The sequence below is a fragment of the Myotis davidii genome, unplaced genomic scaffold (assembly GCF_000327345.1).
Source record: "Myotis davidii unplaced genomic scaffold, ASM32734v1 scaffold125, whole genome shotgun sequence".
Classification (NCBI taxonomy): Eukaryota; Metazoa; Chordata; class Mammalia; order Chiroptera; family Vespertilionidae; genus Myotis; species Myotis davidii.
This window is the reverse complement of record NW_006299390.1, coordinates 7,987,953-8,011,833: the sequence shown is the minus strand read 5'-3', so window position 1 is coordinate 8,011,833 and position 23,881 is coordinate 7,987,953. Positions and strand designations below refer to the sequence as shown.

Here is a 23,881-nt window from a genome sequence, read left to right as displayed (position 1 = left end):
CCTCCCGGAGCAGCATGGACGGCGCCGGGGATGAGGAGGTGCTGGCACCTCTCCGGCTAGCCGTGCGCCAGCAGGTACCGGCATTCCGCGCCTTCCCCGCAGCCCCCCGCGCTCTCCCCTTCCCTCCCGGCTCTCTCCTCCCCGGGCATCCGTGCCCGTCGCCGGTTACCCCTCTCTGGAAGCCCTGGGTTTCCTGGCACCTCCTTCGCCCCCCCCTCTTTGGACCAGGTCCCCGCGTGCGTCGGCCACCTTCCCTCCCGAGGACCTCCGTCCTTCCCTCCTCTTGGTCCCCGCGGACATTCTGTGTCCCTCCACCCGCGATCTGGTCCTCTTCCCCAGTCCCTGTCACTGCCCGCGCCTCCTCTCTCTCCGGCGGGCCCTGGGCCCCCCTCCTGTCCTAGCTCAGGACCCTCAGCTTCAGTTTTCCAGTCTCTTCTGTGTCCTTCGTGCACCGGGTGGCGAGCTGCCTGGTCGGCTGGAGCTGCCGGTCCTGTCTTCCTACGTCCGGACTCTGTTTTTTAATCTCCAGCATGCTTCGGATAGTGCCTCCCCCTTGACATCTCCTGCATTCATCGCTGGCAGGCTGAGAAAATAAAATAATAATTTTAAAAACAACAACAGTTGAAACGTGGGTGTGGGGAGGTGCTGAGCGGGCCCCTTTCTAATAACGATGTGAGTTCTTCGTCCTTCACTTTCCTGTCCTCTTTTCCGGGTCCCGAAAGGGCCATGTGGAATGAGCTAGCCCTTGCCGACCGTGGAGCTGGGGAACTAAAGGTTGCTGAGTGACTGGGTGAAGCCAGCCCTCCGAATGGAACATTTGAAACTTGATTTTGCCAGAGGGAGGGGGGTTTCGTGCGCTGGCGGACTTGGCGATCTGTACAGGCCTGCGTTTCCTCGGCAGTGCATGGACGTTAGAACCCGGAGAGGACAAGGAAGAGGTTATTTCAGATGCATTCGCACATCCAGTCAGGTAGAGCCCAAAGCTTGGGATCGATGACCTGGTAGTAAACAGCAGACACGGGCTTGTCCTGCACGAGCGGCGCCTGATGCAATCTCTTGCCTTAACTGTGGAGGGTGGCACCCTCGCTCTGAAATAATTCATTGGGGGCAGAGCTGCTACAAATTCAGCAAATCCTGCCACTTGACCATCTCTACTTCTTGCTAGTGTGAGCCTGACTCATTCAGTGGTGTTTGATGTTGCAGTTTCACTATGGGCTTAATTTTTTTCTCCTTCATTATTGGTATCAGAATGTTATTTTCCATCTCCCTACACCCACTCTCCCCAGATCATATTAGGTGTGGTTCCTTTGTCGTTCCAGTAACTCTCAATTTTTGTTTTATATCCTTCACTTTAGAAGGGAGAATGCATCTAAATTTAAAAAGAAAAAAACACGTTCCCAAACCCCTCCCTCTGCCACGTTAGCCTGGAACTGCAGTGCAGATTGTCTGCAGTGAGACTGGAAGCAGTTAAGTACACTTTGATGGGTTCCCATGCCATTACTATTCTATTGCATATTGTTTATGTTGGCTTGGTTAATTCTTTTGTTTAAGGTATTTTTTGATATGTAAGTTAGTTTGTGTAAGTTAGATTAGATTCTTTATCTAGTTTTCCAGGACCACACCTGTGAGTTAGCTACCTGAAACTTTGAATCACACTGATTCTAGTGTCGTGTCCGTTGGAAGGGGATTTAAGGATTATCTACTCACTACCCTCTCCCCCCCCCCCCTTTTTTCTTGCTTATGATGAAATGAGGCACACATCACATGTCTATATTTTACATTGTGAAGTTTGTGCAATTGGAGACATCCTTGGGGATTTTAAGGTGCTTAACAGCTAGTCTTGTTAGTGGGATGTGTTTCATATAATTACATGTTTCATATAAACTTGCAAATCTGCTAGGCTATGTGGATGCTGTTGCTTTTTGGAGGTTAGGTTTGTTTGACCGAATGCATTTTCCTGTGGCATATTCTTGGTTGCTTATTGGAGAATTAGTTATGGAACTCCTAAGAGGGTTTCAGAACACCAAGAAAAATGCATTTGTTTTTTTAATGAAAGGTGCCCTAGGGCAATTGAATATTTTTTTAAATTAAGAATTAGCATAGGGTGGCCTAGTTTTTATTTTGCCAAATAAGGACATTAAGAAAACTAATACAATCACCAAACTGCCATCTGAATTTTGCTTTCATTTAATAAAAGAAAGGATATTTTAATACAAAAATGACAAGCCATAGCTCATCTTTTATATTTAGTAGGTTTAACTAAAAATATATACTACATTTTTTAAAAAATATATTTTACTGATTTTTTACAGAGAGGAAGGGAGAGGAATAAAGACTTAGAAACATTGATGAGAGAGAAACATCGATCAGCTGCCTCCTGCACACTCCCTGCTAGGGATGTGCCCGCAACCAGGTACATGCCCTTGACCGGAATCGAACCTGGGACCCTTTAGTCCGCAAGCTGATGCTCTATCCACTGAGCCAAACCAGTTAGGGCAATACATTTTTTTTTTAACCATGTATTATGAAAACTCTGTCCTGGAGTGTCTTTTTTTGGGATCAGAATAGATGTGTGAATAACATTACTTGTATTTCAGTGTTTGATATTTTTCTTTTATTGTAATTGGGAGGACAGCTAAAATCCAGATCTTAGCAGTAGTAAGAAGACTTAGGATGAAGAGCCCTCGGCCTTTTGGTTTTCTGAACCAAGAATGCCCATTTAAAGCTCTTGCTTGAGCCGCAGCGGGCACATGAAAAGTTTATGACATCGCTGTCAATAGCTGGAGAACATTTGGAAATCTGAGACAAACTCATTAATCTTAACAAGAACCCTCCTGTGTAAAACCAAACCCCTCACAAAGGTGAGGTTTTTGTTGTTGTTTTCTTGGCCAGCTGAATATGCATCATGATATATTGATTCTGTGGTATGATTTCTCATCTAATAACTACTTTGCTTTATAATCACAGGCTGTTATTTCAAATATATGTCTTTAGGTAAGAATTTACCCAGGAACTAAGCTTCTACTTGATGTTTCTTAAGGTTAATGTAGGTGACGTTTCACATCAGTTTCATTCAACACACATACACACACACAGAGTTGGGTTGTGAAGACGAGAAGAAAAATAATTAGAAATTAGGAATCCTTAAGTACTTTCATTCATGTTTAGATCACCTCCAATTCTTTTGTTTTCAGGATTGGATCATTATAAATCATGATTTTAAAAGTGATTCAGGAAGTTAATTTTAAATACTTCCTGCCTTTACCTTCACTTGTGGTGGTCCTTTCCCTTTGCCCTCTCTCCAACCACGAAGCTCCAAAGGAAAAAGGTGGGATGTCTGGGAGCGGCAGTACTTGACACAGAGTGGGAGATGCTTTACCAAGTTCAAGGCATTCGATGAGAATTACTACTTCCCAGCCTCTTTTCAGAACAAAGGTTCTCATACGTTCTTATCCCCATCCAAAAGCACTGCTAGTGAGCATTTACGAGACAGCTGCTCTACAAGTAGAGAAAGGAAAAGGGACACTGAATAAAGAGTCAATTAATGATATTTACTGAATTTTCAGTGCTTGACACTGTGCCAGGCTTAGGTTGTGATATCAGTCAACAAATATTTGAGTGCCAGAATTGACGCGTTAAAATTCCTCTCTTGAGACAGGGACAGATAAAATGCGTGTACGTAAGTAAGCTACTGCATGATAGGGTGACTTCAGATATTGTATGTGTAATGAAGAAGCTGAGATAACGTGAGAAGGTGGCTAGAGAGGTCAGGATGGAGCTAGTTCAACGGCTCTGAACTTTGAGACCCAGCGCCCCCTTTACACCAGATACTTTGGAATTCCATTACTATCCTGCAAGGGACGAAGACAGTCATATTTTTGTAAGTAGAGAGGAGAGAGATTCAGGGAGGGAATGGTCTATTTTTTGGTTCTTCTGTGTTGTCTATACTAATCTTGCTCTTTCCTTCCTTTTATCAATGCTTTTCTCTCCTCCCTCTCCACCTGTATTTTTTCTTTCCCCTAAAACAATAGTAATAACCACTGTAAACCCCATTTGTATATTCTGCTGGGTTATAAATGCTGAGGGCAAAGACTTTCAGTTATTCTTAATGACCTCTCACATACTAGACATTTGAATGGCCTTATTCTTATACAGATACTTTTAAAAGGCATGCTCAAAAACACATTCCTAACTTTTCTTGATTTCTGAAACCAATCCTGAATGTAAATTCTCTCTGTTGGCTAGGGAGATCTTGTGCGAAAACTGAAAGAAGAAAAAGCACCCCAAGTCGATGTAGACAAAGCGGTAGCTGAGCTCAAAGCCCGGAAGAGGGTTCTGGAAGCAAAGGTGAGCCACGAGACTCTAAAACAGGAACGTAAGTAGGTATAGGATTGGTCATCTTTATTTAATCTCTGTGGGTAGGAAAGACCTAGAAAAGTTTCATAGCAAGTCCCATTTGCTTTGTCTCTATTTACCTGGATGCCTTCCCCTCCTCCTCTACCCCGCCTCATCCTTTCAGGTGCAACTCAAAATCTCACCTTCTCTTTGAAGCCCTCTGAGCCCTGACCTACCCCTTTGCCCGTATCCTAGAGACTCAACATGCCCAATGACTTTCCCTGGAAGGCATAGTGCTTCTCTTCCTTATGGGATCTCCCATGCCTGGGAAGAATGGTTTTGTGTTGACATTTCTGTTTTTTCTTTTAAGGAAAGGGTCTCTCTATCTGATACCTGCTTCCAAATCTTTCTAACAATAAATCTCCCATCACCAAACAGAAGTAGTGTGGAGTTTGAAGTCACTATTTTGCTACTGTAATCCACTACAAATTTAGACATTATTTATCAGTATTTGCACCTAAGTAAGCTTAGTCTTGTAATCTTGGAAATGATCACATATTTTCCTAAATAATTAAGTAAAGGTATCTTTTCTGTAACTTAAAGGGGGGGAAACCCCAAGGTTTCTTATTTTTTAAGGGTATCAAAATCTTGTCTGATAAATTTTATATTGAATTTTGCTGAGGAATAAACCAAATTCACATGTGTAAATTCATATTACTACGCATCCCTCTCTCTAATCACATTTTCTATTAAAAATCCCTATAGGAGCTGGCATTACAGCCCAAAGATGACATTGTAGACAGAGCAAAAATGGAAGATACCCTGAAGAGGAGGTTTTTCTACGATCAAGCTTTTGCTATTTATGGAGGTAGGGGACTAGTGATAGAAAGAACAGGTGTGCTGTTCGTGGCCTCAATATTGTTCTTAAATAAAAACTGGCTTGCCAGTTGACACCTACTTGTATGAGGTCACCGAAAGCAAAGGATAGATATTTTGCTTTCGTTTGTTTAGCGTCAACCATTTGATGTAAAACCTGTTTTTATTTCCCTCTGCCCTCCTTATTCTTGAAGACTCGATTCAAGTTTGGCTAAACAGATCTCTAAATGTTTAACTTCATGAGGTTTATATAGTGGCTCAAATTCCCAAGAATAAATTAGAGAATTGGGTGCTAAAATTATTATTATCAGTTGAAACAAGAACTTATTGTCTAATTTCTGTGGCAGAAAACTATAATTTTTTTTTCATTCTGCTCTTGAATGTGGATGAATTTCTTTTGCTTTTAGTGTCTTTGCTAATTCTACTTGAATTTCTTAATTTGAAAATAGTAAATGAGTAGGAGCTTTTTAATTTTACCTCTGTCCGCTAGTGGAGGGAAGGATCTTGGTACTGAGGAATTTGGACTTGAACACATTTCTAGGGCGTATGTGAAGTCTGACAGGCCTCCGTGTCCCCTGTCTCCTTGCCTTCCCTTGTTCAGAGTGACCATGTTTCCCTTGTTCATCTTTTGCAGGTGTGAGTGGCCTGTATGACTTTGGGCCAGTTGGCTGTGCTTTGAAGAACAACATTATTCAGACCTGGAGGCAGCACTTTATCCAAGAGGAACAGATCCTAGAAATTGACTGCACCATGCTCACCCCTGAGCCAGTTTTAAAGTAAGTTTGATAGTTTAAGGGCTGAAATTCTTTAATATGCATATTTAAGAACTTTTTCTGCTTATAAAAAGCTACCCATGTTCATTATAAAAATCTAGGAACCCCCCCCCTCCCCCCCCCAGGAAATACTCACCTGCTATTTACAGATAGTCATGTTAAGATCATTGTAGTTATCCTTTCTGTCTTTTTTCTCTTAAGTCTCTATATAGTGTATCGTGTTGGTAGCACACTGCTGTTTTTATGTAACATAGGTGAACATTGACTTCTGTCATTAGTTTTCTAAAGCATTTTTAATAACAGCATAGTATGCTGTTTTATGGGTGTGCCATGCTTTATTTAGCTAGTCCACATTGTAAGCAATTAAGTAGTTTCTAATTTTTTACTGCATTAAACAAACATGCTGATAGATGAATTTTTGTGTATATCCCTGATTATTTCCTTAGTATAAATTCTTAGAAATTCTGGGCAAAGGTGTATATACATTTTTAATCAAATACTACTATTTGTATTGAAGTTTCAATGCAGAAATTTAGATTATTCCTACCAATATTTTTGAAAGCAGAGCAGAATATTTTGAATATAAAACTGAAAGAGGAATTCTTACCATTTTGTATATCACTTCATTTAATTTTGCTGTTTGCATCCCTTAGGCTTTCTCTTTTTATTTTTTTAATTTATCTTTATTGTTGAAAGATTACAGATGTCCCCCTTTTTCCCCCATTGACACCCCTCCTCCCCACTTCCGACCCCTGCTTTCTCTTAGTAATATCGGCCAATTAAGACAAGATGATGGATCTAAAAGATCAGGAGAACCTATACTTTAATAGGTTGAGCTACTTGCTCCACTAATGGGAACTGTGTAGAGATAATACCTGCCCATGCAGTTTTCAGGGGCAGAGAACCAAGGTTCATTATCTATAACTAGAGGCCCAGTGCACGAAATTTGTGCATTGGTCGGATCCCTAGTGGCTGCCTGCTGCTGGCCGGGTACTCCCTGCCTTCCCCCAGCTGGCCCCGCCCCCTGGTTGAACTCCCAGACAAACTCCAGGTCGAGGGGACAATTTGCATACTACTATTTTATTATGTAGGCTGACATAAGAGTTCTTGGCTAGCCACGTTTGCTGTGGTTTGGCCTTTGCTGGTATTACTACTAATAGGATAGGTGAGGGTTAATTGGTTCTGCAAAGTAGCACAGACGTTCTGACAACTTGTGAATAAGTGTAATCTAGGTGATGTCTTTTTCCCTGCCGGAAGGAAGAATTTTCTCTGGCATACATTATCATCTACCATGGCTGCATCACTATAGATGTGGGAGCTTCCATCTTTCAGACTCACAGATACCAACTATGGATAAACATCTAGAAGGGGGATTGTCTTGTAAGGTAAAAGCTATGTGTTAATTTGTATGAAAATGACAAATGGGCTTGGCATTTGTTACTTTAGGACTTCTGGCCATGTAGACAAATTTGCTGACTTCATGGTGAAAGATGTAAAAAATGGAGAGTGTTTTCGTGCTGACCATCTATTAAAAGGTATGGTTCTTCATCTCAAGTAGGATTGATAAAGCAAAGGGTTTAGATGAAACCTTTCTCATTTTTTTCTATTAAAATTTTGGGGGGATGCATAATATACAAAGGCTAAAGTACAAGGATAAAACCCCTTATTTTAAAAATATGTATACAGATAATTAGAAATTCTCTAAGTCAGCAAAAGGGTCAAGACAGTATCATGACTCCCTGTTAAATCAACCAAGGGATTCATATCAACATTATCATTGGATTCATTCTTTTTACCTGTCCAGCATTGAAACTCAAAAATACACTGTCCCCCCCAAAATAAAAAAAATACACTGTCCCCTTTTCCCCATTGATTGAAAATTGACGTGTATCAACATGTCTTATAGCTCATTTACAGAAGTTGATGTCTGATAAGAAGTGTTCTGCTGAGAAGAAATCAGAGATGGAAAGTGTCTTGGCTCAGGTGAGTTCTTGAGAGACACTGTCACAGCACCTCAGGTAGGTGCTGTCTTTCCTCCGGCATTTGATGACTGTTGAGTTCCACATGGTGCTGACCCTGGCCCAGGTGGTAAACAAGCCAAATTTACCTCTGCTCTCATAGCATCTCCAATTACGTTTTTATTTTCTTCTCTCTACCTTTTGTGGTTAACCCTTTATTTTAGCCAAAACCAGCAAGTTTGTTTAAATAGGCATAAAATTTGTTCTCTCTCCTTGAATAAAAAAAAAAGTCTACTCTGACTTTTCCCATGTGGGGGAATACCATCCGTATCAGAAGTAGTTCTTACCCTTTGTGTGGGCCACAGATCACTTGAGAATATAACCCTTTCCTTTTTTTCTCATGCGAGTTTACTGGATATTTTCCCACTGTTGCCCTGTTTTTTAATGAGCTAATTTTTCTCTGTGCTATCTAGCTTTCCAACATTAGCTGAGAAATTTTCTCCTTCCTCATTTAAATTGAAAATATTAATCTGGCCATTTATTTTAGGTCCTCATGAAGTATATCTTATTCCTTGCTTGAAGCTCATTGTTAGTTCTTGTATTTTGACATTGTTATAGCTACACATTTATTTCTTATTTCCTTTTTTCCCCTCAAAGGCATGAACTTTATTATTCTTATTATTATTAGGAAAAAGATATGAAACGCATGTCTAATTACCCCTAAATTACTGTTTCCTAATTTGAATGCTAGAGTTACTAAGGTTTTGTGTGCATCTCTTTGATCATAACAGTTTCATTTATTTCCAAGTAACTTAACAGAAGCAGGAAGTAATTAGTTGGTTTGTTAAGTCATATTTTCTAGTTTGAGCACTGACTTCCTGTTTCTTCCCAGATCCACGTTCTAGAGGAGCAGTCTGTTTTCTGATATGTCAAGTCAGATATATATACAGCTGCCAGTGCAATTTTCAGTGAGAAGTTGGGGACCCGCGGGAAGTGGCCTAGTCCTTAGACATGGCCCTGTGGATGCCCTGTTAGTGCCCGTGACTCCTTTTCAGCTTTGCAAAGCATGACAGTTTTCTTTAAAGGCACTGACTTAGCTTTGCTGGTAGGAAGAGCTCTATTCCTATTATGTGGATTCAGCAACCGGATTTAATTCTCTTATTTCTCCTCTGTGTCCATTTTTGTTGACCCAATAAAATGAATCTCACTGGTGAATGTTGAGTTTTAGATCATTCCCAGAAAGATTCTTCATTTTTCTGTTGGTAAATGAAATATGTATAAACTGGTTATGGTTTTATGTGGATATCTGGAGGTTATTTTGGATGAGTTTTAATGGTGGATGAGGTTTAATATATAATACTTTATCTTATGCATTGGTTTTTCCTCAGTCTTATATACTAATTTTTTTTTTTTGCATGTTCTTTAGCTTGATAACTATGGACAGCAAGAGCTTGGAGATCTTTTTGTGAACTATAATGTAAAATCCCCCATTACTGGAAATGATCTCTCCCCTCCAGTAGCTTTTAACTTAATGTTCAAGACCTACATTGGGCCTGGAGGAAACATGCCTGGGTATGTATCATTTATTGTTTATTTATCAAAGTTATTGACATTGCTTGTCATAAAAGGTCAATATCAGTATTAGCCACGAGGGAAAAATGATGAAAAGTGATATATAAAAAGTGCAGGTAAATGTATTAAGGGAAAATTATGACAAATTTGATTTCTTCTAATTCTTTAGTATAAATGTTGATTTTTTGGCCTAGAAAATAAACATAAAAGGTATGATCATCATACCTTCTAGTTATAGCTGCATAGTACAGGAAAGACAGTTGAATGATTTTGGAAGTCGTTGAACTTATTGCTGAAGGAGATGAGAAACCATTCAGTCCAGATCAGCACTGTCCAGTAGACCTGCCTGCAGTGATGGGAATGTTTGTAATCTGTGCTGTCCAGTATGGTCGTCATGTGGCACTGATGGGCACTTAAGTGGGCTAGTGATTCTGAGGAAAGAAATTTTAAGATTTATTCAATTTTAATTAATGTAAATTTAAATAGATACGACTAGTGGCCTACTACATTGGACGGCGCAGGTTTAGATTTGATTTGAAAGACGTGATTTTCACAGAGTAGAGAAAACCTGGACCATTTATAGTATGACCCAGAGATAGACTCTGTATTTCCAGATTCCTTGTCCATTTCCATTTCATAGCTCCAGATATTTTCCTTATGGTCTCATTTTATTATATATTTTTTGTTTTGTTATTTATTTAATGGTCTCATTTTAAAGGGCAAGAGAAGGGTAGGTTTTTGCAAGATGAAGCTAAATAGATCATGTTTTCTGGAGTAGAAACTAAAGAGTAATAAAAATTAATTGAGACATAATGTTACTAGAATTACTTTAATAAGACACAGGGTTGACTTGGGATTTTGCGGAAAGAGGCCAGAGGTAAGCCTTTCATTTTGGCAACACACACAGAGTCATAAAATGGGCCGTACCCTCTGACCTGTCGTCCCGCTCCTAGGAATTTATCTAAGAAAGTAATTCAAAAGGAAGTGATACTTGTCAAGGGTGTATAAATTAAAAGTAGAACTAACCTACTTATCCTATAATTTGAGGATGGTGAAATAAATGACACAAAATAGAACATTTTGGTAGAGTACTCTGCAGCTGTTGAATATGAGACGTTTTCAGTTATTTAGAAACTGGAGAAGTATAAAATAAATGAAAGAATGCATCATTTTTTACATCCTACTTAAAAACATGCACATAAACTGTAGCTGTACTGCTGTTTGGGTGAAATGTGGAAAGGAGGACAAAAATCAAAAGAGTTGGGTGTGTGAGAGTGAGATGAGGGTAGAATTTTATTGTTTTTGTCTTCATTGTAAAGTTGTTTCCATAAAATATGTATTGTGAAGCAGGCTGTTGAGAATGCTTTCTTAGTTGTTTTGCACAGAATATTCTCTGTGAAATTCAAAAGAGGGACGGGGCTCTACTGGTATATTTCCTTGGCTCTATCTCTAGCATCTGGAGAAATATGAGAAGCCTCTGGCTGAAAATGTAAAGTACCACAAAGAAGAACATGACATGAGAAACCTCGAAAGCTTCCTGGCTCAATGTGATGCTGTGATGAGGGAGCTCTAGTGTGAAAGGGTAGCCCACATGGGCTTGTTTTCGTACCACGGTTACGCTTTAATATGTGGGTATACTGAGGCATGGGTCTGATTTTCAGAAGGATCTGAAATGGTCATCTGCCTCCATGTAAATGGTTAGTCAGGAAGAATAGCAGATGTTTTAGGGACACTGTGAGAGCGGTGGTATTTGATTCACTGGAGTAGTTACATAAAATGGCATTTCTAGCAGTAGTATTGCCATACCAGTTACCTAATACATTCTCTCATACTTGCTTGGTAATGTTTGCTACCGAGGAAAAGATCTATTTCTAAAACTTTGTTTTAGGGCTCATACAGCTTTGTGTACAAATAGTATACTTAGGACTTTTAGGATTTGCATCTAGAATTTCTGATTTGTTGGAAAACTTAATTTCTTTAAGACCGACTGATTGATTTACATTTACAGGTACTTGAGACCAGAAACTGCACAGGGGATTTTCCTGAATTTCAAACGACTTTTGGAATTCAACCAAGGGAAGTTGCCATTTGCTGCTGCCCAGATTGGAAATTCTTTTAGAAATGAGATCTCCCCTCGGTCGGGACTGATCAGAGTCAGGTACTGCCCACATTGTTCTTCTGGTACAATTAGTAAGTGACCTTGGCATTGAATTGGACATGAAAACTGGCTATTCTGCTTTGTTCTTTTCATGATTATGGAATTATTTTTATGCAAAAAAGCATGTCTTACATTTTATCTCCAGATGTAACCTCTGGGATGACTGGCAGCTGTGAATAACTAAAGTGAACTTGAAGGGAAAGGCAGGGAGGGTGAGGAACTTAAGTCTTAAGTGTCTTTCTTGCTCCAAAATGACCTTTTCCCCTTGTTCATCATGTGTTTGTGATTTTTTAAACAAATTAAAAAAAAATTTTTTTTAATTGATTTCAGAGAGAGGAAGGGAGAGGGAGAAAGGGATAGAAACATCAGTGATGAGAGAGAATCATTGATCGCCTGCCTCCTGCACACCCCCTACTGGGGATTGAGCCAGAAACCCGGGCACGTTTCCTGACCAGGAATCGAACCGTGACCTCCTGGTTCATGGGGTCAGTGCTCAACTACTGAGCCACACTGGCCGGGACATCACATGGTTTGAGGATGGCAAGATGTTGATTATCTAACCCAGGGGTCCTTAAACTTTTTAAACGGGGCCAGTTCACTGTCCCTCAGACCGATGGAGGGCCAGACTATAGTTTTAAAAAAAATGATAAACAAATTCCTATGCACACTGCACATATCTTATTTTGAAGTAAAAAATCACAACGGAAACAAATACAATATTTTTATTTGCATGTGGCCTGCGGGCCGTAGTTTGAGGACCCCTGATAACCCAAGGCATTTTCTGGCGGTGGTGATGCAAATGAGAGTAGTGTGAGGTAGGGATAGGTGATGGTTATGACAGGAAGATCACTCCAGGACAGCATTGCGGGTTTAGGAGTGTTTCAGTAACCAATTGGTGTTCTTCCAGATATTTGGGGGGGACGCCTATCTGACAGAGAGGCCAGCTAGCAAGTTTACTACTGTCTGCTCTTGTGTAGACATCCACTGGGCTCTATTCTAATGACCTCCCTTTGTCAGACGTGTCCAGGAATGTGTGGGAAGGCGAGCAGGCACTATTTAGTTACATTTTCTTTTGGAAACTTACTATGACTTATCTGTTTATGACTTAAGCTTTTTGTGATTTTGATGTATTTTCTCACTGATGTCATCTCTTAGGGCAGTAAATTCCGTATAAAAAATAGGCTATGTAGGTAAACCCAACTTTCTTAGGCTCTGAAACATTTTCTGCGGTCCCACTGCCCCACCCATTTCCGCTCTTCTTTTCTTCCTTGCTATAATTACAGATGTAGTCACAGCATATCCCAGCCACAGACTCTACATCAAAGCACACCAGCCATCTGCCTAACCTCATTAGTCCCCCTGACTCCCTCTGAGGAAATGCGCCTGTGTTCTGACCAAACTTATCTTCAGGCCTGTAATCCCTAAGCCAAGTGGTCGGCAAACTGCAGCTCTCGAGCCACATGCGGCTCTTTGGCCCCTTGAGTGTGGCTCCTCCACAAAATACCACGTGCGGGTGCGCACATACGGTGCGATTGAAACTTCGTGGCCCATGCGCAGAAGTCGGGTTTCGGCCTGGGCGAGTCTATTTTGAAGAAGTACTGTTGATATTTGGCTCTGTTGACTAATGAGTTTGCTGACCACTGCCTTAGCCTTATCATCTAGAAAGGGAGACCTCATGGAGGAAAGAGCCTGCACGAAGTGACAGTGACTCCAGTGTGGACCTGTATGTATTTTAGTTTCCATGGCCCCAGGTACATTCTCTGAACTCGACAGGAGGCAGCTGGTAACATCGGCGTTATGTTGATTTCCGTCTCCCGTCTGTGAGTGGGATGATCTGACAGCACAGAGGCAAAGACTTTGGCAGCAGATTGTTTGGGGAATCTGGGCAAGGCCCTTATTTTGGTCTGCCCTGCATTTTAGGTGTTCTGTTTCTCAGCCCAGTTCTGAGCTCTGTGAGGTCAGACACTGTGCTTCTCTCTCTCTTACGTTTCTGTGCACGCAGACGATATTTCGTAGTTGTTGAAAGACAATCTAAACATAGGTGCTGCATGATTAAATAAGAGATAACATTAAATTTAAAAATAAAGTTCTTTTGCAGTGCATTCAGTGTATTTTTAGACCCATTTAAGCAATTTTTCATTACTTCTAAAACATCTGAGATAATCATGAAAGTGCACAAATGTGTGTTTTAAAGAAGAAAGATTTGATTTTACTCATAAAATTATCGTAAAACACTTTTCCCTTCAGTAGCTACTAAATTGATGTTCAGAGGAATCTCCCTGGGAAACCATTGCTATGTGCATATTTATTTCATCATGAAGCAGTTAGCTTGATGTTGGCTTGTTCAACTCAAGTCTTACGTCATCTGCCTTGAATAACACTATTTAAGAAGCTGTTACTCCAAAGAAACCAGCTGTATGGTGCCATTATCAGTCACTTCCTTATTCAGAGCAATAAAAAAGAAGAAATCAAACTACTCTAAAAGCTAAAGAACAATTTAAATTCACTATTAATTTCCCATTATTTGAAAAGTAAATATTGGGAGCTTGTAAATATCAGACTTAGTAATGCTTTAAGGAAAACTATTTTATTTGGAAGTCTGTTCCGTATTACACTTCTCTTTGTGTCTGATTTTGCTTAAATTTTCCTAATTTTTAAAACTATTGATCTGTTCTTTAAAAATTGTTTTTCATTAAATGTACTTGTAGTTGCGTCTAGTGTCAAAGAAAAAACAGAAATAGGTAGTACTTAAAGTGGTAAAAACAAGATTTTATTCCGGACTCTTGCAATAGGAAAAAAGAGACCACAGTATAGAACAGGGCTCAATTCTGAGAACAGCAGTCTCCCAATGTTATCCATAGGAGATATGTCCCCATACCCCAGTGGATGTCTGAAACCAGATAGCACTGTACCCTATATACACTATATACGCTATGTACATACTTAACCTATGGTAAGTTTAATTTATGAATTAGAGTAAGAGATTAACAATAGCTCATATAGAACAATTATAACAATATCTATATATATATAAAAGGCTAATATGCTAAGTATCTCTCCTACTGTCCGACTGGTCTCTATGATGCGCACTGACCACCAGGGGGCAGACGCTCAATGCAGGATCTATCCTGACACACACTGGCCATTTACAAAGAAAGGACACCTCGGACCTGGCGCCAACAAAGCAACACTCGGCTTCTCCCGAGTGGGACACAGGCCCCACCACCATCTTGGTGCAACAGCCCACCAAATCGCAGCCAATGCTACCGAGACCCCATGGTGCAAAATGTGGCCCACAGCCCAGCCCTACCCAGAAACAGTGGCTGTGAGCGCCAGGTAATGACGTCATGTAGCAATGCCCAGCTTCCTCTCCCTAGCGACTAGCCTCCTTGGAGTTTCTTCAGCCCAGGAACAGGACTTGCTTTATAGACAGGTGCAAACATTTTACACTTTAACCAAATGTCTGGGAAGCATTTTCCCATGCCTCATCTCATTTGATCCTCACACAAGTCCTGGAGTAGGTAGATAGGAGACTCGGTGGAATCCTATTTTCTTCTTATTAGCCGGAAAATGGGGATTTAGAAAGTTTAGAAACTGAAAGAAGTAAGAAATGGTGGAACTTGAAAATGACTTCAGGTTTTCTCACTGTGCAGAATATAGTCAAACACTGCTGCAGTTAAGTATTTTACCATCTGTTCTCCCTGCCTGATCTACAATAATAATCTCCTTCATGTTGATATTTACTGCTGTGTTGTTGACAGTTACCTGAAAGAGAAGTTGAGGTGCTTCACTGGGCTGGAAAAAGTTTAGCCATTGAAAGCAGGTCTAATTAAGCAAGTTTATCTATATATATAAAGCTCTTGCTGGAACCAGTCGCACACATGTGTTTTCATCTGTCATTGTTGATCGTGAATTTGGTTGACACTTCTATTACAGAGAAAGGGTGAATAGTGATATTAAAATATTTCTTCTAATTTCCTTTCAATGTGCACGAATTCATAAACTGGGCTGAAGACAGGCCAGGGCATCAGATGTTGGTCGCCTGGGGGATGGTGGAGGAGGAGGTGATCAGATAGCAAGCGGGAATGGTTCTGATTAAACTATCTCAGCAGGATTCTTGCTAAAACTGGATTTTACAAGGAACTGCACAGATGGGCCTAGGAGAAGGTTCCAGAGCCTGACTAAAGCTGGGTGAAGTAAAGAATCTTTGTCACTAGACAGAAGGAATTAATATCTGAGAGAAGTTTGATTGTGTTTATTTAAAATACTAAGTGAGTAGTAAAGTTTTCATGAATGTGATTAAAATTAACAACCACCTAGACCAGCGGTTCTCAACCTGTGGGTCGTGACCCCTTTGGGGATCGAACTACCCTTTCACAGGGGTCGCCTAAGACCATCGGAAAACACATATATAATTACGTATTGTTTTTGTGATTAAATCACTGTGCTTTAATTATGTTCAATTTGTAACAGTGAAATTGGGGGTCACCACAACATGAGGAACTGTACTAAAGGGTCGCGGCATTAGGAAGGTTGAGAACCACTGACCTAGACAAACCTAATCCAACTTTTTCTTTTGCCATTCCCTTAGGAAATAATTTTCTGTTTAGTGATGAGATTCCTGTAGTGTGAGGGCATATCATTGTAGAATGAAGTTGAAAATAAGGGCCTTGTTTGTTGTTTTTTTATAGTTAAGCATGCAACTTTTGTCCCTTATATTTTTCTTTCAGAGAGTTCACAATGGCAGAAATCGAGCACTTTGTAGACCCCAGTGAGAAAAACCATCCCAAGTTCCAGAACGTGGCAGACCTCCACCTTTATTTGTATTCGGCAAAAGCCCAAGTTAGCGGACAGTCTGCTCGGAAAATGCGCCTCGGGGATGCTGTTGAGCAGGTAAGATTCCATAGGTGACTTAATTTGCATTATATCTACTCAGGGTTTGTAGCACTTAGCAAATTCTGTGTGCTGGATGACAAAGCATTTTATCTTAGCAGCCACTTTATTGTTTTTATACAGTCTGACTATACACTGTTATTACAGTGGGAGCAAATTACCTGAACATGACCATTTGTGGATGACTGGGCTAACATGAAAAAGAATGTTTTGTTTAGGAGACCCCTTGGAAAAGAGATCCTGGATTGAACTGTGCCTTCTCAGTCCGACTTCTAGCAATATGTGCTACTTTTGGGGAGGCATTTTCACGCACAGAGAGCACGCCCTCTGGATTTTAAACTCTTCTCTATTACCCATAGCAATTGGGAGAGTCTTACATATAATAGAATTTCTCTAATTATTTGCTTAGAGAAATTCATGAGTGAGAACTTTTCTAACAGTAATGGCTTCCCGATAGTGGAGTGAATTACCCCAGGGAACAATAAGGTTCCTGCCTCTGGAAATATTCAAATAGAAGCTGGGTGATAAGCCGTTGGCCACTTTGCTTAGAAGAGTCCTTCAGTGGGTAGGAGATGGGGCCCGATGACTTCTAAGATCCTTCCAGTACTAAAATGGTGAGATTCCATATGCTGTATGGGGCTCACAGATTTCAGTGGCTAAGGCTACATTAAAATCCTCTCAACATGTCCTATTACTTTTGTTAATTCAGAAGGAATATATATGTCATTCCTAGGTCATTACTGTGAATGTCATTTTTAGCATTGTAGATCTAGAAGGTATAGGTATTAGGCTGAATTTTTGCTAACTCAGTGAGGATGGTAGAAAGATTGTGAATAACCCCATTATTATCATTTTGTTAACTTGACATTAACCCCTTTAAAAATAGCCACCTACTGGGTTTTGAGATTATTCTGAAAGCTAGATAAATTAGCTTACCTTGTATTTCAAATATTTTCAGTAGATCATGAACAATTCAATGGAAAATGGCATTCCAAAGTGCTAACGTGTTTCTTCCATCCTCTGTGCTTGCTTCCATAGTTATTTACTCACTTGTTTATTCATTTATTTTAGGGGGTGATTAACAACTCAGTATTAGGCTATTTCATTGGCCGCATCTACCTCTACCTCACGAAGGTTGGAGTATCTCCAGATAAACTCCGCTTCCGACAGCACATGGAGAACGAGATGGCCCATTATGCCTGTGACTGTTGGGACGCTGAATCCAAAACGTCCTATGTAAGCAGCGTGGGATGGTTTTTAGTATGTGATTGTCACACTGTTATCTTAGAAGCATGGATTCAAAATCGCCTTTTGTGTGCTTTATGTCAGAAAGTGAAAGTTCCAATTGTATGCCTCTCCCCCAAAACATTTCATGTTTCTTCTCTAAATTAGACATTTTCTGTAGTAAATCTTCCTGGCTTTGAGGATCTCTGTTGCCAGTCTTCTTTGGTGGTGGTGGGTGTTTTTTTTTTTAACAACCCTTTAAAAATATAGAAGCCATTCTCAGCCCCATGGGCCTGGGTTTGTCAGCCCCTGATCCCGATGTTGTTATATGCACTTCAAATGTGTAATGATACGCATATATTATTAGTGGCTGTTATTGATGTTGTTTTTAATATATTCTTTTTTCTTTGTGGCATTAAGAGAGACTTTCTGTAACCTGTTAGGTTTTTCTTGTTACTTTATTTTCTTCGCAAGCTTGTTTGACATATGTATGCCAAAAGAACAGCAGCAATTAGTTTTGGATTACAGGTGATCATTCCTTTCTTTACATGTTTTAGATTTTCTGGAACTTTTTTCTTTTCAAATCAAACCAAGGAAATATTTTCTGTTTTGTGTGGGGAAAGTTTACTTCTTTTCTCTTTGTCCCATACCAGTTCCCTTTCTTAGTTTGCTTTGACTCTAAGTTCAAGTTAAACCAGATGCAGGTTCTTGCTGCCTCTATTCAGATCCTGAATCTGGCCTGGATTTAATCTTACTTAGTGTTTGTTTATTCATTCAACATTTATAATTGTTAAGAGCTGTATGTCATTCTAAGGGCTTCACCTGTTATCTATGCAATCCTCACAGTAATCTGAGGGAACCGAAGTGCTGAGAAGTTAAGTAGTTTGCTCCCCTCTATAGCTAGTGAGTGGTGGAACTGGGACAGGAACCAGGCTGTTTGACTCCACCTCACTCTTAACCATTGTGCTACGTTACTTTAGTAAACCCTTCTACATTCTTGCTCATCCTCTTCTGAGTGCCACCTGAGCTGTGGCCGCACCTTTAAGGATTGAGGATCAGAAAATGTGGGCCTAATAAGTCCTGGGGATGTAAGGTACAGCATGGTGACTACAGTTAATACTGTAGTGCATTGTTGAAATTTGCTAAGAGAGTGATTCTTAAATGTTCTCGTCACAAGAAAAAAATTCTATGGCTATTAATGGTGATGGATGTTAATTAGACTTATCGTATATACAGAGGCCCGGTGCACGAATCTGTGCACTGGGCCTCTAGTATGCATATAAGATCTTTGGTCAATCTCTTCCTGCCTTCCCCGCTTCCCCCTTGCCTCTGAGATTCATCAGTCTGTTCCATGTTTCCATGCCTGTGCGTTGAGTGTCTGCCCCCTGGTAGTCAGTGAGCGTCACCGCTAATGGTCGAATGGTTGAATGGTTGCTTAGGCTTTTATATATATAGATTGCAAAATTTGATCATTTTGCAATATATACAAATAGGAAATCATTACATTGTATAACTGAAATTAATATAATATTATATGTAAATTATTCCTAAATTTTAAAAAATTAAAGAAAAAATAAATCAAGAAAATGATGTTGGCCTAGGATTGAGATCAGGCTGCAGTGTTTTATGTAAGGTCATTGGAAGACAGGACAAACAAACCAGAAGCTCCAAGGTAACAGGATCCAGAAAAGGGGAGAACGCCTCTGAAAACTTTAATACTTTCTTTCTGTGCCCTTCATATTTATGTTCTGAAAATAAAAAATAGTTACTGATACTGCTTCTGCTCCATCTTCTCTTCTTCCTTCTCAGAGGCAACCACTGCCCCAAAGTTGCTTACCTTTGTCAGGAATGATTTTGTAATTTTACCTCTTAGTACATAAGTAGGTTAATTTGCATCTTTGGTAAATGATAACCACCAAGTTTATACAGTTAAGCATGTACATTTAAGTTGACGTATTAGTGAATATCATGTTACATGTTTTCAGGTTTTGTTCTTTAATTCCCGTTTTGTTGTTTTGTGTTGCGGTTTCTGAGCTTATATGAGTTTTATATTTGCTCTCTTTATTTCAAGCACCCCATGTGGTAACATGCACTTAGGAAGCTCATGATGGTTGACTTTTCCCAAGCTCTTCAAATCAAAGGCAAAAAATAAATATTCATGAGGACTAACTAGATACTTAACTAAAATAAGGCTTTTACCTCTTTTGTTCTTATTCAAATAACAAGTTCTTAAGCATCTTTGAAAACAATTTAGATTGTGCTTTTGAAAAGTATCTTAGGTTTTAACAAGAAATGGGACCTGGCACCCATGCTGTTATTAAGCTTTACTCTGACCTAAACATTACCTGCTCTTAACTGAGTGTTCTTCTGGTGGGTGGGAAGCAGCCAGCTGATGCCGAGTGGTGAGAGCTATAGACACTTCATCCGAAGAGCGGAGGAGTTTTTGCCAGATTTATTTTGAATCCTGCTCACAAATTTGAAATGAACCTGTTTTTTTTCTAAGTTCACATTTTATAACCACAATTAAACCCTAGAATTTGCTAGTTTAGCCCACATTCACAGCAGGGCAAAATAAATCTGTCCAGAAAATAACAGATTTACTTTGTGTACATGTGTGATTTCTGTTTGATAGGGTTGTTAGCCGCCTGCTGTGTAAGAGAATCCCCATTTCAAACATTTATAAGTTAGGAGGGGAGATTCTATAATTGAGTCATCCTTGAGTATGTGCAAGAGTTAGTTACAATCTGCATGTGTTTGTGAATGAACCTAAAGTAAGGAATAAATGTTTTTATCTATTCTGTCTTCTTAGGGCTGGATTGAGATAGTCGGATGTGCTGATCGGTCCTGTTATGACCTTTCTTGTCATGCGCGCGCCACCAAAGTCCCACTTGTAGCGGAGAAGCCGCTGAGAGAGCCCATATCCTTTCTAGTTACTTCTCAACTTAGGACTGACGCGCAAACACCTCGCAAGCAGACAAGTGCAGCTCTGTACCTTGTTCCTGTGGATAAACGGAGGTGTTTGATATTGGGGCAATACTTAAACCTATTATTTCACCCATTACTGCTACGTTCCTATTCTCTCTACTTAAAATCTGACATGTGCCCACTCAGAGTTTGGTTTTTAAAAGAAGTATTTTAAGAAAAATGCTCTAAATATCTTTCAGGGCATTTCAGCCATTTCCAAAATGCATCATTTCTCCACACCTGCACCTACCAACATACTCTTTGCATAAAGAGTACCTGGTGAATACATTTTCTAACAAAAGATGGGTGCCATTCTAACAAAAGATGGGTGCCATTCTAACAAAAGATGGGTGCCAAAAGATGGTAGATAAAATAATAAGTGAGCTTCCTTGTTATGTTAATGAGCACAGTAGGAATTTCCTTCCTTTACCAGCTGGTGAATTGAGCTGATCTTAGGGCTGGTGTTGGGACGTTTTAGAAATGTATAAATTATTACCAGAAGTTATCATGTTATGTATCAGCTTCTATTGCTGTTTGGATAATATATTCCTGTAACTTTGAAAAAAACTCTACTGATGGTGTTTACTTATTTTGAATGATTTCGTGGTTCTCAAGATCATTTTCTGAAATACTGAGGTAGTTCTACAATTTTGGATTCCTTGACTACTTCATACAAAACAGTCAACGTTGTTCAGTTTGAACCCAATAAGGGAGCGATTGGTAAGGCGTACAAGAAGGATGCGAAGCTGGTGATGGAGTACCTTGCCATTTGTGATGAGTGTTACATTACAGAAATGGAGAAACTACTGAATGAAAAAGGGTAAGATTTAAGACGTGTGCTCTACATGGGCTCCAGCAAATACGTCCTCTCTGCCAGGTTCTGAAGGTTAGGGTGAGGTTACTGTGTTTACAAATTCTTTGCAGGTAAGTGCTATCTCTGGCTACTTTTAAAGGTCTGAGCTTCCCAAGATTTAGGTACTGTTGCCAGAAATAGATTTGAAATGGACTACAAAGATTCCCCCCACCCCCACCCAATAACTTTTTTAGAGGAGACTTGTCCAAGGTAGTGACTGAGGAAGGATTAGAAATCATATCTGTCTTCAAGTCAATGCTCTGTTTTTGAACTTTGGAGTAGTCTCTGTAATTGTTTTAAGCATAAATGAAAAAAAATATAGTAGAGAAGAATCTTTAAAGGAATACAACAAAATCCAACACTAAAGAGTATTAAATTTACTATGTCTGAAAAGCAATAAAAATGTGTAGACATATGAAAATGTGACCTATAATGAGGAAAAGAGTCAATCAAAGGAAACACCCAGAAATGACAAACATGATGGAATAAATACATAGGGTCTTAAAACAGTTATAAATATGCTTTATATGCTCAAAGACGTAAGGGAGCACGTGAGCTTATGAGGTGAGAGATGGAAATATATATGGAGAAAGAACCAATGGAATATCAAGAGGCAGTATCTCAAATAAAAACTCACTGAATGGGGTTAACAGTGGATTAAACATTGCAGAAAAAAGAGTATGGAACTCAGTGTAGCAATAGAAACTATTAAAAATGAGGCATAGAAAGAGAGACTGGGAGAAAAAAATGTCCTTTGGGACAATAAGAGAAGTATCTTCAGTCTGACGTGTAATTGTGAGTCACAGGGAGTGTAAATAGCGAAAATACCTGAAGATACATCAATAGCTGAAAATTTTCCAAATTTGATGCAGACTATAATAAACCCAGGGGTTCAAGAAGTTCAACCCCAGCAGAATAAGCAAAGAAAGCCACATACAGGCACTTCAGAATCAAATTGCAGGAAACTAGCAATGAATAGAAAACTCTAAAGTAGCCTGGGGAGAAAAGGTTCCTTATATGAAAAGGAACAAAGATAGGAGTGATTGGAGTTCTCATCAAACTCAAGGCAAGCCACAGTACAATAGAATGAAATTTTTTTAAGTGCTTACTGACAAAAACCCTAGACCTAGCAAAAATATTCTTCAAAGATGGAGGAAATGCTTTCAGACAGACAAAAGCTCAGAGAATATATTGTCAGCAGACCTACCTGCAAAAAATGTCAAGGATGTTCTTCAAGCAGAAGTGTGGAAATCTCTTGAAGCAGAAACATGGAAATTTAAGTTTACCCAAAGAAATTAAGAGCTCTAGAAATGCTAAATACATGGGTAGATATAAATGACATTTTCATTGATTTCATTAAAATGATATTTCTTAATTTCTTTAAAAGGTAATGCACTGTTTAAAGCAAAAACAATGTGTTGTGAAACTTACAACATATATATAGAAGTAAAATGTATGCCATCAATATTTCAAAGGATGAGAGTGATGCACTGGGAATGGAACATTGTAAGGTATATTATAAGTGAAATGTAATAATATTACTTGAAGTAGCCTATGATAAATTAATAAAAGTACAAATAGTAAATTTTAGAGCAATTTACTGGAAAAAAACATAAAAGCCAAAGGGATATAACTAATAAACCAATAAGGGACATAAAATCTCTATATAGAAAAGCCTAAGCGACCATTATAACCGAAAGACCAGACGACTGGCCGGTAGCTATGACGCGCACTGACCCAGACCTTGCTCCTGGGGCCCTGACAGCTCCGAATCTGGTTCACCTGCACCCCGGACCCAGACAGGAGGGAGGAGGGAGCCCGATTCCTCGTGGAATCACCTGTTGGTAAGCTTGCTACTGGGTCTAACCTCCCTAGGTCCCTCTCTCCGGCAGGCCAGCCCCAGTTGCCGCCCGGCCCGAGGGACCTGTGCAAGAATTTGTGCACCAGGCCTCTAGTAGAATAATAAAATATACTCTAGAAGAAGACAGAAGAGGAAAAATGAACAAAGAACAGATGGAACAAATACTAACTCATGAGATGGTAGACTTAAACTCAACAGTATTGATAACTACACTAAATATAATGATTCAAATCAGTGATTTTCAGACAGTGTGCCACAAGAATTTATAAGACATGCAATACCTGACTGACCTCCCTTAAATTGTCAAATAAAAAAATGACAACAGCCAACACAATAGCATTCTAGTATGAATGCCCTGCCTTAAACCATAAATATATAGGTTATACAATAGAGTTGCATCTTATTAGTCATGTA

General features: G+C 39.6%; 1 protein-coding gene across 1 annotated transcript in view; it reads left to right on the top strand.

The window, feature by feature from the left end:
* Positions 1-6: 6 nt before the first annotated feature.
* GARS (glycyl-tRNA synthetase) overlaps positions 7-23,881 on the top strand; it is a 33,588-nt gene continuing 9,713 nt past the window's right edge. Inside the window, exons 1-12 of the mRNA XM_006774935.2 lie at positions 7-74; positions 4,246-4,347; positions 5,101-5,203; positions 5,846-5,987; positions 7,431-7,519; positions 7,891-7,967; positions 9,369-9,514; positions 11,523-11,672; positions 16,403-16,565; positions 17,637-17,801; positions 20,599-20,706; positions 21,428-21,573. Coding sequence (XP_006774998.1) covers positions 15-74; positions 4,246-4,347; positions 5,101-5,203; positions 5,846-5,987; positions 7,431-7,519; positions 7,891-7,967; positions 9,369-9,514; positions 11,523-11,672; positions 16,403-16,565; positions 17,637-17,801; positions 20,599-20,706; positions 21,428-21,573 — 1,451 coding nt within the window. The 5' untranslated portion in view covers positions 7-14. The remainder of the gene's footprint in view (positions 75-4,245; positions 4,348-5,100; positions 5,204-5,845; positions 5,988-7,430; positions 7,520-7,890; positions 7,968-9,368; positions 9,515-11,522; positions 11,673-16,402; positions 16,566-17,636; positions 17,802-20,598; positions 20,707-21,427; positions 21,574-23,881) is intronic.